The sequence below is a fragment of the Schistocerca americana genome, chromosome 7 (genome assembly GCF_021461395.2).
Source record: "Schistocerca americana isolate TAMUIC-IGC-003095 chromosome 7, iqSchAmer2.1, whole genome shotgun sequence".
Taxonomy (NCBI): domain Eukaryota; kingdom Metazoa; phylum Arthropoda; class Insecta; order Orthoptera; family Acrididae; genus Schistocerca; species Schistocerca americana.
In genome coordinates, this window is record NC_060125.1 from 290,644,421 (window position 1) to 290,660,347 (window position 15,927).

The window sequence follows — 15,927 nt, forward strand, 5'->3', positions numbered from 1 at the left end:
TAGAAAGAGGATGTACGGTTTCGTGAACGGTCCCTTCAAACGATCTGTTAATAATTTTCGCTACTTATGAAGTTCCTCGAACAACGCCAGGTACTTCGAAATGGTACGACGGAGCTCTGTGACGCGATTGCTGTATATTCACAGCGACGCAATTTTGAACAACTGTTGTAAATAATAAATGAAACTCTTATGAACTTGTGTCGACTTAGATTTTAACATAGCCAGGATTTCAACGATGAATTCAACATTTTTGTATCTTTCACTTAAACATTCCAGACAATTATTTCTGCGACCTGTTTCCTTATGTCGAACAGATAGATTCTCCCTCTTCCATCACCTTTGAAACTTAGTATCATCTTCATGAAAACACCCTGAATGAAAGCACGTAGTGACAGCTAATAGAAGCATGCCAGTACAGTCAATGCAACTTGCATTGACTATAATATGTTACAGCAGAGAAATTCAGGAAACTTCTCACGAGAGAACTGCGAATGTAGAAAAAGGCTCCACTAATTTCCTGAGGTCAGGTTACAGCAGCAGCAAATAAAATTTTGTTGACGATGCAGATAATACCAAATTTTTATTTGTTACTGAGTTGTAAAATAATCAGAATTTTTCGAGTGTTTGATAATTACTACGTTGAACACACATCATATGTGGATAAACGATTTAAAATATGAAAACATGTAATAGTCCTTGACATACTCCTTGAGAACGAAAGCATGACACAGCATCGAAACAGAAAGTGGAGTATTTATATTTTTAATATACATCGAAATTTTTCTTGTATGACAATACAACTGGAAATTATTCTTGTTGGAAATTAAACAAAATATTATGTCTGATAAACGTGTGTGTAGACATCCTTATTGCGTCTGATCTTGGATGTAGGCGCTTGCGTCCCTCGAAAGCGAAGCAATTTACAAATATCTATTCATGAGGCTAATGACTTTGTCGTAGACTAGTTCCTTAGCGTGGATGGCCCATACGTAGTCGAGGTGGTTGAATGAATCCAGCGATACGAGGAAGCGGCCTATGCAATTTGGTAACTTGTCGTACAGTCTGTCCACATCCTGCAACAATAAACAGAAATTGTCTGAATGCACATCCAAAAAAATTCAATAACTGGAAAGTAAAACTTTTAAGTAATGGTCGTTAATGACACACGTTCATACTGCACAATTGGTAAAGAGAAGAGTATCAGTTAGTCTCTACATCGACGTGGACAACCCGCAACCAACGCCGGAGTTGTTCAGGCTCTCGAAAGCGTGCATTTCGATTGTATTGACAAAAGGATTCAAGGATGTTTTACACCTGTCTGCGTTTTATGAAAGGCAGTCAAACGAAAACCGAACACCCGCCAAAAGCCGGCCAATGTGGCCGATGGGTTCTAGGCTCTTCAGTCTGGAACCGCGCGACCGCTACGGTCGCAGGTTAGAATCCTGCCTCGGGCATGGATGTGCGTGATGTCCTTAGGTTAGTTAGGTTTAAGTAGTTCTAAGTTCTAGGGGACTGATGACCTCAGATGTTAAGTCCGATAGTGCTCAGAGCCAACCCGCCAAAACGGAACAACGGAGTTGCTCCATTCAAAAGTAATCACCACACACGTTAAGGCATTTATCCCACTGGGAGAAGATACGATCAATTACTGTTTCGTAGAGAGCGGTCGTCCGCCGACGGATCCACAACCATACCCACTCTTGCACTTCCTCGTCCGACTGAAAGCGACGTCCATGCATGTCTTTCTTTGGCTCACCAAAGACGTGAAAATCATGCGCTGAAAGATCCGGGCTGTACAGAGGATGCTGAAGTGTTTCCCAAGCAAATCATTGAAGTGTAGCCGTCGTCCGATTGTCAGTGCGCAGTCGTGCGTTATCGAGCAACAGGATGATTCTGTACAATAGCATTCCAGGGCGTTTTGAATCTACGGCAGGTCGAAATTTCTGGAAAGTGTCGTCATAGTGCTACCCACTGATTGTTGTTCCAGGCTCGAGGAACTTGACGAGAGGAGGGACCTTGCAGTCCAAGGAAAAAAACTCATCATGATCTTACCGGAAATTGTGTTAACTGCTTCGCATTTCTTTGCTGGTAGAGGTGTGGAAAGTTTCCACTGCTGGCTTTGCCGTTTGCGCTCGGACTTTCGGAATGCTGTCGCGGAATCATCCTGTTGCACGTTAACAGCCGCCCCCGCACTGTCAGTCGGATGAAGACTACGCTTCAGCGATTTTGCTGAGATCACTACATTATCCTCTGTACAGCCTGGATCTTTCAATGTGTGATTGTCACATATTTGGTGGCGTGCTGAAGAAAGACGTGCCTGCACGTCCGTCTCAGTTGGAACAGGAAGTGCAGCAGAGGGTGCCATTGTGGATCCGTCAGCAGCCGACCACGTTCCATGAAACAGTAACTGCTCGTCTCGTGTCCCAGTGGGATAAATATCTTAACGCGTGTACTTATTACTTTTAAATGCAGTCATTGCATGGTCCCGTTGTGGCGAGTGTTCGGCTTTCAATTGGCTTTCCCTGGTAATACGATTTTTTAGATGCCAACATACAAGATAATCACAGTGGTCTTGATTTCTTACTAACGAAATGTAAGCTTCAAGTAAAAATAAAATCCGACTGGTTTAAGACACACCGCTTACGAAGTTTATGAAACTGGTACGGGAGCACTACAGCAAACGTACAAGAAACATTAACGAAGAAACTACAAAATGAAAACATTGTAATGAAGAACGAAACGTAAAACAGATGAACGTTAGTGCAAGAGAGTACCGGGTATAAAAGTAAAATTAAAACAGTTATCTGTGTAGTCACTTTTATCTTCTCCCAAGACTCCTAAACAGGGCATAGACTGTCGTCTTCAGGCGGACCAGTGGCTTGTATGGGAATTTCTTTTTCTGGATGAGGTCAGCTGTACTCCTTGCACTTCATTCCGCTAGCGACTTGTATTTGTGTCACTCGTTGTCGCATTATTTCACTGACGTCAACTAGAGTGTAAGGCAGACAGCAGGCGTCTTTTTCCTCCGTCAGTCTTCTGACTGGTCTAATGCGGCGCTCCACCACTTCGTATTTTGTGCCAGTCTTCATTTCAGAGTAGCGCTTGCACTCACCGTCCTAACTTAGTTTTTGGGTATATTCCAATCTATGTCTTCTCTACAGTCAGTTTTACCCTCTACAGTTCCTTCTAGAACGAAGAAAGTTATTCCATTACGTCTCAACAGATGCTCTGTTTTCTTGTCCCTTGTTGTCAGTGATCTCCAGTACGCTCCTTTCCTCGACGGTTCTGCGGAGAACCTTTTCCATTAGTTACCTTATTAGTCCACCTAAAGTTCAACATTCTTCTATAGCGCCACTTCTGAAACGCTTTTTTCGTCTCCCTGCAGTCAATGATTCACACCTAGGTATATAGTCTAGTAAATTTCTTCCTCAGTTTAAGGTTCTATTTTTGATGCTAGGAGACTTTCTTTGATCAGGAATTCCGTCTCCATCTGTACTAGTCTGCTTTTCATATTCCCCTTTCTTCATCTGTCACGTGTTACTTTGCTTCCAATGCTGAATATTTCCTCAAGTCCATTTACTTCATGGTCATCAGTTTTTGTATTTAATTTATCGCTAATCCCAAATCTGCTACTCATTTATTTCTAGTTTCTTCAATTTATATTCTGTACTCATTAGCATGTTCATTCCAGTCAACAGGTCTTCCTTTCTTCTCCACTTTTACTCATGATACCAATGTCATCGGCGAATCTTATCATTTACATTCTTTCCCTCTCCTGAACCTTTCTTGAATTTCCGCCAATGCCTCTTCGATATATAGAACGAACAGTGTGAACAGTGGCGGCGAAAGACTGCACTCTTGTCTCACATTTTCAAACAGAGCACTTCATTCTTGGTCTTCCGTTCTTATCATTCCCTCTTGCTTTTTTTTTTTACGTATTGTACATTACCCGCCTTTCCCTATGGCTTACACCTATTTTGCTCAGTATTTGAAACATGTTGCACCAGTTTACACTGTCAAACGCTGTTTACAAGTTGACAAATCATATCAAGGAGTCTTTATTTTTTATCAGTCTTGCTTCCATTATCAAGTGCAACGTCAGGACAGTCCCTCCGGTGCCTTTACTTTTTGTAAAGCCAAGCCGATCGTCGGCTAAAATTTCCTCAATTTTCTTTTCCATTCTACTGTATATTGTTCTTCTCAGCAACTTGGATGCATGAGTCGATAAGCTGATTTTTCAATAGTTCACGGAATTCTCTGCACTCGTTATAACCGGGAGTGAATGAACGATGTCTCTCCGAAAGACTGTTGGTAGGTCACCGGTCTAATAGGTTCTAGACACCAACTTTGATTGCCACTTCCGCCAATGATTTTATAAACGTCATCTGTCTCCTCTGTTCTATTTTATCGCAAGTCTTCCAATTTTTTTTTAACTCTAATACTGGATTCCCTATCTTTTAGACATCAGTTCTAACTTCTTGTTTTGTCACGTAATCTGATAATTCCTTTCCCTCATATAGGCCTACGATGTACTCTTTCCACCTATCCGGTCTCTCATCTGCGCTTAGCAGTGGAATTCCAAAGCCACTCCTTATGTTGCCGCCCTTGCTTTTAATTTCACTGAAGGTTGTTTTGACTTCTCCGTACGCTGAGTCAGTACTTCCGATGTTCATTTGTTTATTTCTTTTTCGAGTTCTTCAAATCTGCAGCCATAAAGCTTTGGCTTCCCTGCACTTCCTACTTATTTCATATCTAAGTGTCTTATACTGATGTATTCTTGTCTTTCACTGGACATTTTTGTGTTCCGTGCTTTCGTCTCTTCTGTTAGACAAGGTTTCCTCGCAATTAGCTTCCTTGTACCTATGATTTTCTGTGCAAATTTCTGCAATTTCCCTTTTTATAAATGTCTATTCCTTTTCAAATTGAAGTGTGATATTCATTATCGTAGTATCTACAACCTTAGAGAATTTAAAATAAGACTCATAATTCTCCAGTACTTCATTATACCACTGCTTTCCACATTGATTCTTCCTGACGATTCTTCGTACTTCAGTCTGTTCTTCAACATCATTGTGATATGAATCTATATCTACAACTGGGTATGCCTTATAATCCAGTATGAGAATCATCCCGTATCTCCCGACCTTTTCGACGTATACCTCCTCCTCTTATTATTCTTGAACAGTGTTCGCTGATACTAGCAGAAATATGTTGGAGAAGTCAGTCTCTCTCCTCTCTCGTTGCTACAACCAAGCCCATATTCTTCCGCGACTCTTTCTTCAATTCTTTCCCCTACTACCGTCTCCCAATACCCCACAATTATTAAATTTTCACGTCCTTTTTACATACTGTGTTACCCGTTGTTTTCCTCATAAACTTCCTCTATCTCTTCGTTTTACGCTTGTGACGTTGGCATGTATGTTCTGTCTACTACTGAACTGTTCGTAGTAACTCACTCTCCCCACCATCTCCTTACTCTTGACGAATCGTACTCCGTTTACATCATTTTCTGCTGTTGTTGATATAAACCTAACGGACCACAAATACGTATCTTCATTCCTTTTCACTTCACTGATCCGTATGATCCCTACTTTCTCTAAACTTGGCCTTTGCATTTCCCTTTTCAGATTTTCTAGCTTTCCTACCATATTTAGGCCTCTTGAATTCCACGCTTCGACTCATAGATTGTTACCCTTTCGTTGGTTGATTGATCTTTTCGAATAGTCACCTCGCCCTTGGAAATACTCCCGGAGAATCGAAAGGAGAAAAATTCGGAATCTTTTTCCAAAGGAGACATAATCATAACAGTTTCTTAATTACAGGTCAAGTGACTATATCCAGGAACAGGATTTCGTATGTAATCCAGTGATCCACCTGAATATGAAAGTACAAGCCCTCGAAACGCAACGTAAAAGAAAATAAAAGTAACAGACACAGGTAACTGTTTACTTTTTGTTCTTTGTAATCAACAGTCGCAGTCACCAAATCACAGAGAATTATTGACAACGAAGTTGACTATCGGATTTTATTAATAAATCAGAAATAGACTGAGTGCAGTACATTCGTGATAGATAATCGTGAGAAACTGCCATTCAGATTGCTTCAAAAATAAAAATACATAACGGAAATGTTCGTTTTTGTGTGTAAAAGTTGTTTAGTTATTGGTGAAGACAGATTTCGCATGCGCAGAAATCAAAGCAGTTATACGTGGTTTTGGGAAGAGAGTTGGCAAAAGCACAAGAAATTTAAATGTGGCAAAATGTTTGTACATAAGAAATTAATTCTCTGAGTTACGTGTGTACTGATCGTTTTAGTTTCTCATTCATCTGAATAGCAGTTGCTGTACACTTAAGGGAAATTGTATGCCTATCTACGCAAACTCTTAAATAGATGCATAGCCAACTGAAAATGAGAGTTCGGAGGAATTTAATTTTTTTCATCGGGCTGCTGCCGTCTTTGGCTCCAATAGTCAAGGATGAGAGGTTAGGATTTATTGGCCAATCCTGCGTACATTGGAAACTGAGCACATAAGCGGATTAGACAGTAACGGAGAAGAGACTCGTCCTTGTCATTTTCAAAGTACTGATGTAGCCTTAGCCACTTAAGGAAAATGTGGAAAATCTAAATTTAAACCTTGACCCCAAAATGAATTTATTCTTCCATAATTTTTTATATTTGAATTGTACTGCCCCATACTTGATGAATTTGTTTTTCTAAACATTCTGTGTACCTTACAGCTGAAATTAAAGGAACTGCTTGTCTCCTCCTTGCTAGACCTTAGTTTGCTACAGTTCTGCTCCTCAGGTCAGTGTGACACAGAGGGCTTAAAGTCACAGAATGTGAAAATATAATTTTTTTGAACATCGTCTTCTGACTGGTTTTATGAGCCACAAATTCCTTTCATGTGCCAACCTCTTCATCTCACAATAGCACCTGCAACCAACGCTCTCAATTTTTTCTGGTTGTATTCCAATTTCTGTCTTCCTCTACAGTTTTTACACTATACAGCTCTGTCTAGTACCATGGAAGTTATGCGCTGTCTTAACGGATGTCCTATCACCCCATTCACTCTTCTTGTCAGTGTTTTCCATAAATTACTTTCTCCTCCTCATTTATTAGCTTATCAGTCCACCTAGTTTTCAAAATCTACGGTTGTTTTCTTTTCCGCTTTTCCCACAATTCATGTTTACCACCATACAACACTGTGCTCTGAACGTACATTCCCAGAAATCTCTACCTCAGATTAAGGCCTATGTTTGATACTAGTAGACTTCTCCTGACCAGGAATGCCCTTCTTGCTAGAAGCTGGTCTGCTTTCTACGTCCTCCTTGCTCTCTCTCTGCCATGACTTTGCAGCATAGGTAGCAGAATTCCATAACTTCACCTACTTCGTGATCACCAATCCTGGCGCTAAGTTTCTCGCTGTTTTTATTTCTGCTGTTTCTGATTACTTTTGTCTTTCTTTGATTTATTCTGTCCCCTTCTGTACTCGTTAGACTATTCATTCCATTCAACACATCCTGTAAATCTTCGTCACTTTAACTAAGGATAGCAATGTCATCAGTGAGTCCTATCATTGATATCCCTTCAGGTTGAATTTTAATTCCAGTCTTAAACCTTTCATTTATTTCCAAGATCGCTTCTTCAGTGTATAGATTGAACAGTAGGGGCGAAAGACTACATCCCTGCCTTACACTCTTTTTAGTATGATCATAGTCAAGTTTTATTTCTGCACGCCTGAGGTACATGCATAATGGTTTTTATGACAGAGTAAATATCTTATTCCTTATTGTTGAAATGTGCGAAGGTTAAGCAATAATGCAAGTCGTTGATTACGTTCAAATTATTATAACACACTATCGTTAACAGTTACATTTCATTAATTGTTGTGTGCAGAGGCCGTTCATGTTCCTATCGCAGTAATTTATCATGACAGAACGAGTTCTTTCCGATGAGGAATTCGAACCATTAGTAAATGCATCTCACAGCGAGGAGGATATTTCTGAAGATGAAAACCACACCAGTGATGACAACATTAATCCTTCATCTGCTTCAGGAGACATTTCACATATTGATACTTCACACAACAATGTGAAAACTGTTCAGTTGATTCAGTCTAAAGACATAAAAATCACGTGGAGCTTAGAACCTTTCTCGCAAACTGGAGCAGTATCTAATGCAAAGATTTTATAAAACTGACCCCTGATCCGACAAGAGCATGTGATACAAAATCATCTCTTCAAGTTATGACGAACGATAATACTCAGAGTATTGTGGTGGAAATGATTAATATTGAGGGCCGAAGAGTTTATGGGCATAGCTCTGAAGCATTAGTTGAAATTGCACTTGAAGCCTGTAATGCCCTTTTACTACTGGCTGGTATGATACAAATCATTTGGCGATTCAACAAAGAGCCTATTGGATACAGAAACAGGTAGAGCCATTCCCTGCCGCAATGTCGAAATGGTTCTTTTGCATCTCACGTGTGTTTCGTTTCGATGACAAGTTTGATGGAAGAACACGAAAAGTAAACTCCCAGTTGTCACACCGTAGATAAACAATTGGTGGCTTTTCGAGGACGTTGTCTATTCAAACAATATATACAGAAAAAAACCTGAAATATTGTGCTAAAAATATGGACACTGTCCAGTAGCACTACTTCTTACATTATGAAGACACAAATTTATACAGAAAAATTACCTGGATAAGCACCTGGCAAAAATCAAGGTATGAGGGTGGTCATGGAGAAACGGGCGTAATGTCACATGTGACATTTTCTTCGCATCATATGCATTAGGTCAAGAACATCTCATAAGATAACTCACAATGCAGAGTTCGGTGAGAAAAAATAAACCTGAACTCCTTAATAATATATCAAGCAAAGATGATGTTCGCACTTCACAGTTCTTTTTTGCTATGAACAATGTTCCACGGAAGGACAAAGAGGTTGTCGTGATGAGCTCAATGTAGAACAGTGAGTAAATAAGCAATAGAGAAGACAAGAAACCGAAAATGATATTGCACTACAATGTAAGTAAAGGGAGCAGTTTACACATTAGAGAAGATTATTGGTTCCTACACGAGCAAGAGGAAAACCAACCGCTGGTCAATAATCATCTTCCACAATATTATTGATAATTCTGACCACAATGCTGTGGAGGGAAAAAAATCCAGGGTGGAAATATCTTATGGGACGAAACTGCTGAGGTCATCGGTCCCTAAGTTTACGCACTACTTAATCTACTTCAAACTAACTTACGCTAAGGACAACTCACACATCCATGCCCGAGGAAGGACTCGAACCTCTGACGAGGGGGGAGGGGTCAGACGGTGACAAGCCGCCTCAGACCGAGCGGCTACTCTGCGCGGCTATCCAGGGTGGAAAAAAGTTCATTACATAAGAAGAATATTTCTCGATGAATTGCAGGGACCCCCAGATACTCCTTACATTTAAACTAAAAAATGGTGTCACGAAATGTAGTCAGCGGCCATGGTTAGAAAGATACAAACAGGAAGTCCGTCAACAGCAAGCTCCAGTGATACAACCAAAACTGCAAACGTGCCAGATGCAAACTATGCCCATCAGGTTGTGACAACTAGACACTAACGAAATGTTCAAACTGTAACAAATGTACTTGTAAATCTCAGTTAGATACCATTGTCCAAATTTTTGTATTCTAAGCAAAACTCTAGGATAATGATTTCCGGAGGTGTCAGTTTATGCGTTAAGTAAAACGCCAAAGCGCAACAGCTCACTAATGGCCAGAACTTACATCATTGTCGAGATTTTTTGTATGTTGTTGTTGTGGTCTTCAGTCCTGAGACTGGTTTGATGCAGCTCTCCATGCTACTCTATCCTGTGCAAGCTTCTTCATCTCCCAGCAACTACTGCAACCTACATCCTTTTGCATCTGCTTGGTGTATTCATCTCTTGGTCTTCCTCTACGATTTTTACCCTCCACGCTGCCCTCCAATACTAAATTGGTGATCCCTTGATCCCTCAGAATATGTCCTACCAACCGATCCCTTCTTCTAGCCAAGTTGTGCCACAGACTTCTCATCTCTCCAATCCTATTCAATACCTCCTCATTAGTTAAGTGACCTACCAATCTAATCTTCAGCATTCTTCTGTAGCACCACATTTCGAAAGCTTCTATTCTCTTCTTGCCCAAACTATTTATCGTCCATGTTTCACTTCCATACATGGCTACACTCCATACAAAAACTTTCAGAAACGACTTCCTGACACTTAAATCTATACTCGATGTTAACAAATTTCTCTTCTTCAGAGAGGCTTTCCTTGCCATTGCCAGTGTACACATTATATCCTCTCTACTTCGACCATCATCTGTTTTTTTGCTCCCCAAATAGCAAAACTCATTTACTACTTTAAGTGTCTCATTTCCTAATCTAATTCCCTCAGCATCACCCGACTTAATTCGACTACATTCCATTATCCTCGTTTTGCTTTAGTTGGTGTTCATCTTATACCCTCATTTCAGGACACTGTCCATTCCGTTCAACTGCTCTTCCAAGTCCTTTGCTGTCTCTGACAGAATTACAATGTCATCGGCGAACCTCAAAGTTTTTATTTCTTCTCCATAGATTTTAATTCCTGCTCCAAATTTTTCTTTTGTTTCCTTCACTGCTTGCTCAATATACACATTGAATAGCATCGGGGAGAATCTACAACCCTGTCTCACTCCCTTCCCAACCACTGCTTCCCTTTCATGTACCTCGACTCTTATAACTGCCATCTGCTTTCTGTACAAATTGTAAATAGTCTTTCGCTCCCTGTATTTAACCCCTGCCACCTTCAGAATTTGAAAGAGAGTATTCCAGTCAACATTGTCAAAAGCTTTCTTTAAGTCTACAAATGCTAGAAACGTAGGTTTGCCTTTCCTTAATCTTTCTTCTAAGATAAGTGTTAGGGTCAGTATTGCCTCACGTGTTCCAAGACTTCTACGGAATCCAAACTGATCTTCCTCGAGGTCGGCTTCTACCAGTTTTTCCATTCGACTGTAAAGAATTCGCGTTAGTATTTTGCAGCTGTGACTTATTAAACTGTTAGTTCGGTAATTTTCACATCTGTCAACACCTGCTTTCTTTGGGATTGGAAATATTATATTCTTCTTGAAGTCTGAGGGTATTTCGCCTGTCTCATATATCTCGCTCACCAGATGGTAGAGTTTTGTCAGGACTGGCTCTCCCAAGGGTGTCAGTAGTTCTAATGGAATATTGTTTACTCCCGGGCCTTGTTTCGACTCAGGCCTTTCAGTTCTCTGTCAAACTCTTCACGCAGTATCATATCTCCCATTTCATCTTCATCTACATCCTCTTCCATTTCCATAATATTGTCCTCAAGAACATCGCCCTTGTATAGATCCTCTAAATACTCCTTCCGCCTTTCTGCTTTCCCTTCTTTGCTTAGAACTGGGTTTCCATCTGAGCTCTTGATATTCATGCAAGTGGTTCTCTTTTCTCCAAAGGTCTCTTTAATTTTCCTGTGGCAGTATCTATCTTACCCCTAGTGAGATAAGCCTCTACATCCTTACATTTATCTTGTAGCCATCCCTGCTTAGCCATTTTGCGCTTCCTGTCGATCTCATTTTTGAGTCGTTTGTATTCCTTTTTGCGTGCTTCACTTGCTGCATTTTTGTATTTTCTCCTTTCATCAACTAAATTCAGTATCTCTTCTGTTACCCAAGGATTTCTACTAGCCCTCGTCTTTTTACCTACTTGATCCTCTGCCGCCTTCAGTATTTCATTCCTCAAAGCTACCCATTCTTCTTCTACTGTATTTCTTTCCCCCACTCCTGTCAATTGTTCCCTTATGCTCTCTCTGAAACTCTGTACAACCTCTGGTTTTGTCAGTTTATCCAGGTCCCATCTCCTTAAATTCCCACCTTTTTGCACTTTCTTCAGTTTTAATCTACAGTTCATAGCTAATAGATTGTGGTCAGAGTCAACATCTGCCCCCGGAAATGCTTTACAATTTAAAACCTGGTTCCTAAATCTCTGTCTTACCATTATATAATCTGTCTGAAACCTGTCAGTATGTATGTAATAATGTAAAATTTGTTTCAATTGTAACAAGTAAACCTACATCTAAATTATAATAATTTTTCATCATGTCCTTTAAGTAATATATCTAATCAGTATGACCCAAGCATAAGTGTGTAGTTTTTTTAAGGAAGATAGCAGTTTATGTGATTAGAGTGAGATTTGGAGCCCAATATCGTAACCAATGCGCCACCTCGCTAGGTGATAATCATTATTTACTGTCCGCTAATGGAACTTTTCTCTGAAAATCATATGACATCATCCATCACAATTGCGATAACACAAAAAAGCCACAGGAAAGCAGGTGTGCGAACAGAACGCAGCAGAGATGTACGAGGTTACCTTCACAGCCGCTAGCCAGTCGTTGTTGCTGTAGAAGAGCGCCACTTGGGCGGTGATTTTGCTCAGGTCGTAGTCTGGCGGCCAGAAGCTGCCGTACTTCTCCAGGTTGCCGAACATTCCATGGTCGTACTGGCGGAAGTGACCTGGAACAGTAAACGCGCGTACCGTAAAGCGGCAAGCACTGTCAGACTGAGTAAGCGCGACGAGAGAACATAATCTCTATAATGTGGCTGTAACTAAATTTCTTGCAAGAGCAGCTTCGACATTTTAACGAAAACTTGTGTTCCACACAAATAAGACGATGTAACTTAATCCGTCTTGATTGCAAAATGTTTATTCAAATGACCGGTTTCGGTTGCTTTAGAACCATCTTCAGATCTGATATTTCGGTTACAGGAGTAACCCGTCCAAATACTGCAACTTTCTCAAGCTGCTGCAGGAAGGTCGTCAGGTTCCGTTTATCTAAAGTTATGGTAAAATTAATATTCTGACTCTGAAACTCCTGCTACCCATCCGCCATACCGCCTGACGTCTCTGTCTCTCTCTCCCTCCCTCCCTCCCACCCTTCCTCCCCTCCTCACTCTCTCGCCCATATACCGTGGAGCAGGTAACATAAAATGTTGGACACTCCTGGTGTAGACGAAATGGAAATGAAAAATTCTGCATGATAAGCAACAATAATCAGATAGAGATCTGTTCCACCTTAACCCGCACAGGCAAGTAACAACATATGAAATGGATAGCTGAGTTTCCGGTGTTGTCAGAGTGTGTACTTATTCCAGTTCTACTAGTCCATCTCCTCTTCCGCCACACCTGCGACCATCTCTTCCTTTTCCTTCGCCCTCTCTGTTTGTCCACCTCATCCTCCTCCTCCTCCTCCTCCTCCCCTTCCCACCCAGCTCTCTCCACATTATCGCCCCATCCCAGTAGTAGGAGGTTGCTGCGTGTTAACCCCAACGTGTTTCTTTCCATGAATTAAGTAATATATCTATTAAGTTTGGTTGAAATCAGTCTAGGGGTTCAGGAAGAGCCTTTTACTCACATCTTTGTAAAAATACGCACATATAACATGTATTTCGCATACACTGGAGGAAAACATCGCAACAACAAAAAATCATTAACGTTGAATAATGAAACTTAGGGAATACTTTTTCTAGGTAACATATTTATGTGATTAACACCGAAAGTTCAAACGTTAATGTAAAGGCGGATGTCAGTTTGTGACACCGAGTTTCATGCTAGTACACCTGGTTGGTCAATAAACGACGCTGGAAGTATCCTCCGATGATGTCCCCTATGTGCTCGGTTAGGGACAGATCTGGTGATCGAGCAGGCCAAGGGAATATGTCGACTCTCTGTAGAGCATGTTGGGCTACAACAGCGATATTTGGGCGAGCATTATCCTGTTGGAAAACACTCCCTGGAATGCTGTTCATGAATGGCAGCACAACGGGTCGAATCACTAGATTGACGCACGTATTTGTAGTCAGGTTACGTGGAATAACAGTGAGAGTGCTCCTGCTATCACACGAAATCGCACCCCAGACCATAACACAAGGTGCAGGTTCAGTGTGTCTAGCACACAAAAGGTCGGTTGCAAACCCTAAAGTGGCCTCCTTCTAACCAACAAACAGCCATCACTGACATCGAGGCAGAAACAGCTCTCATCAGAAAACATAACAGATCTCACCCCTGCCCTCCAGTGATCTCTCGTTTGACACCACTGAAGTTTGCCAACGGCGTTGGTTTCGGGGTTAGTGTAATGCTCCCTATATGGCGTCTGGCTCTGAGCTGTCCTTGAAGAAACCGATTTGTACCAGTTGACTGTGTCACCGTGGTGCGAACTGCTGCTCAGCTGCTGCTGCAGATGCTGTACGATGCGCCAGAGCCATACGCCGAACGCGATGATCCTCTCTCTCGGTAGTACCATGCGGCCATCCGGAGCCTGGTCTTCTTGCGACCGAGCACTCCTGTGACCACCGCTGCGATCAGTCATGTACAGTGAGTACATTCCTGCCAGAATCACGTACAGTGCCTACATTCCTGGCAAGTCTTTCAGCAATATCGCAGAAGAAGCTTCAGCTTAAGGGTACCCCTATTACACGCCCTCTTTCAAACTCAGTGAAGTATCAACATCAGTTCATCAAGTCCAATGCCAAAGATAACTACATCACACGAAAGTTACAGCGTGTACTTAAAGGAAACTCGTATGCAACTGCTGCGAAATTTGAATGGACACCGTCTTTCAGATGTAGAAACACGCCTGCCAACTTTCGTTTGTCACACAACTATTTCTAGGTGCTACGAGTTTTTCTTTCACAACTGTATATCTAACGTATTTCATTGACATTTGTACACATATTTCACCTGTATTTCTAGGAAATTTGGCTCTGCATATTTGTTTTTAAGCAGCTGGGTATTTATTATGTCGTATCTCCTGAACTATTTGTCGCACAACGATGTACAGTATTTTTGCACGTACTGCAAGACGTGTTAAGAATAGAATTATTGTTAAAAATATAACAAACTGAAAAGTCATGCCCGTTGCGGCAGTTGCTATATGAACAGAGAAAAAATATAGTAAGGGCTAAACATTTTTTTTTCCTTTCATCATTTTCTGGGGAGGAGGGGGGGAGGGGGGGCGTGAGCGAGAAAAAGTCTCGTAAAAGTTTGAAATTTTGCAAAAATGCTAGATGAATATCGTCTCGCAGTGAGACACGCTTCTTTTTCATTCCCACACGCACTTCTATCAAAGGTAGGTGATACTTATTCCCACAGTGGTTCTTTTCAGACAGTAGGTGATATACGCACTAAGTTTTCTTGAAATCGATCCTGTGGTTTATGTAGTGCTGTGGAACGTACTTACAGACATACATCCACTTTTATTATTACGTGTATGGATTCGGATATCACGAACATAATGCGGTAAAACATGCAATATTGATATGCTTTCCAGTATGTCGGAGGATGATTTCGATACACGGAGTCTTCTGATAACTTGACTGTTTTCTCAAAGGCGGTGGGGACGCTGTCTTTGCCGCGCGGGATTAGCCGAGCGGTCTCAGGCGCTTCAGTCATGGACCGTGCGGCTGGTCCCGCCGGAGGTTCGAGTCCTCCCTCGGGCATGGGTGTGTGTGTGTGTGTGTGTGTTTGTCCTTAGGATAATTTAGGATACGTAGTGTGTAAGCATAGGGACTGATGACCTTAGCACTTAAGTCCCATAAGATTTCACACACATTTGAACATTTGACTCTGTATTTACAATAACGGACACACACACACACACACACACACACACACACACACACACACACACACACAGACAGAGGGAAGGAGAGAGAGAAAGAGAGAGAGAGAGAGAGAGAGAGAGAGAGAGAGAGATACCAACTACAAATCAAATATACATAAAATCGCTTGCTTGTTTATGATATCGGTACTGACAAGATATCAAAGTATATGACATAAATGGCCGTACCTTTTACAGGCATTGACGCAGGTGCTTAAATTTTTTACGCCGCGAAG

General features: G+C 41.3%; 1 protein-coding gene across 1 annotated transcript in view; it reads right to left on the bottom strand.

Annotated features, from left to right (window-relative positions):
* Positions 1 to 563: 563 nt before the first annotated feature.
* LOC124622387 (lipase 3-like) overlaps positions 564 to 15,927 on the bottom strand; it is a 64,203-nt gene continuing 48,839 nt past the window's right edge. Inside the window, exons 7-8 of the mRNA XM_047148076.1 lie at positions 12,406 to 12,548; positions 564 to 1,073 (exon numbers count right to left, since the gene is read on the bottom strand). Of these exons, the coding sequence (XP_047004032.1) occupies positions 921 to 1,073; positions 12,406 to 12,548 (296 nt within the window). The 3' untranslated portion in view covers positions 564 to 920. The remainder of the gene's footprint in view (positions 1,074 to 12,405; positions 12,549 to 15,927) is intronic.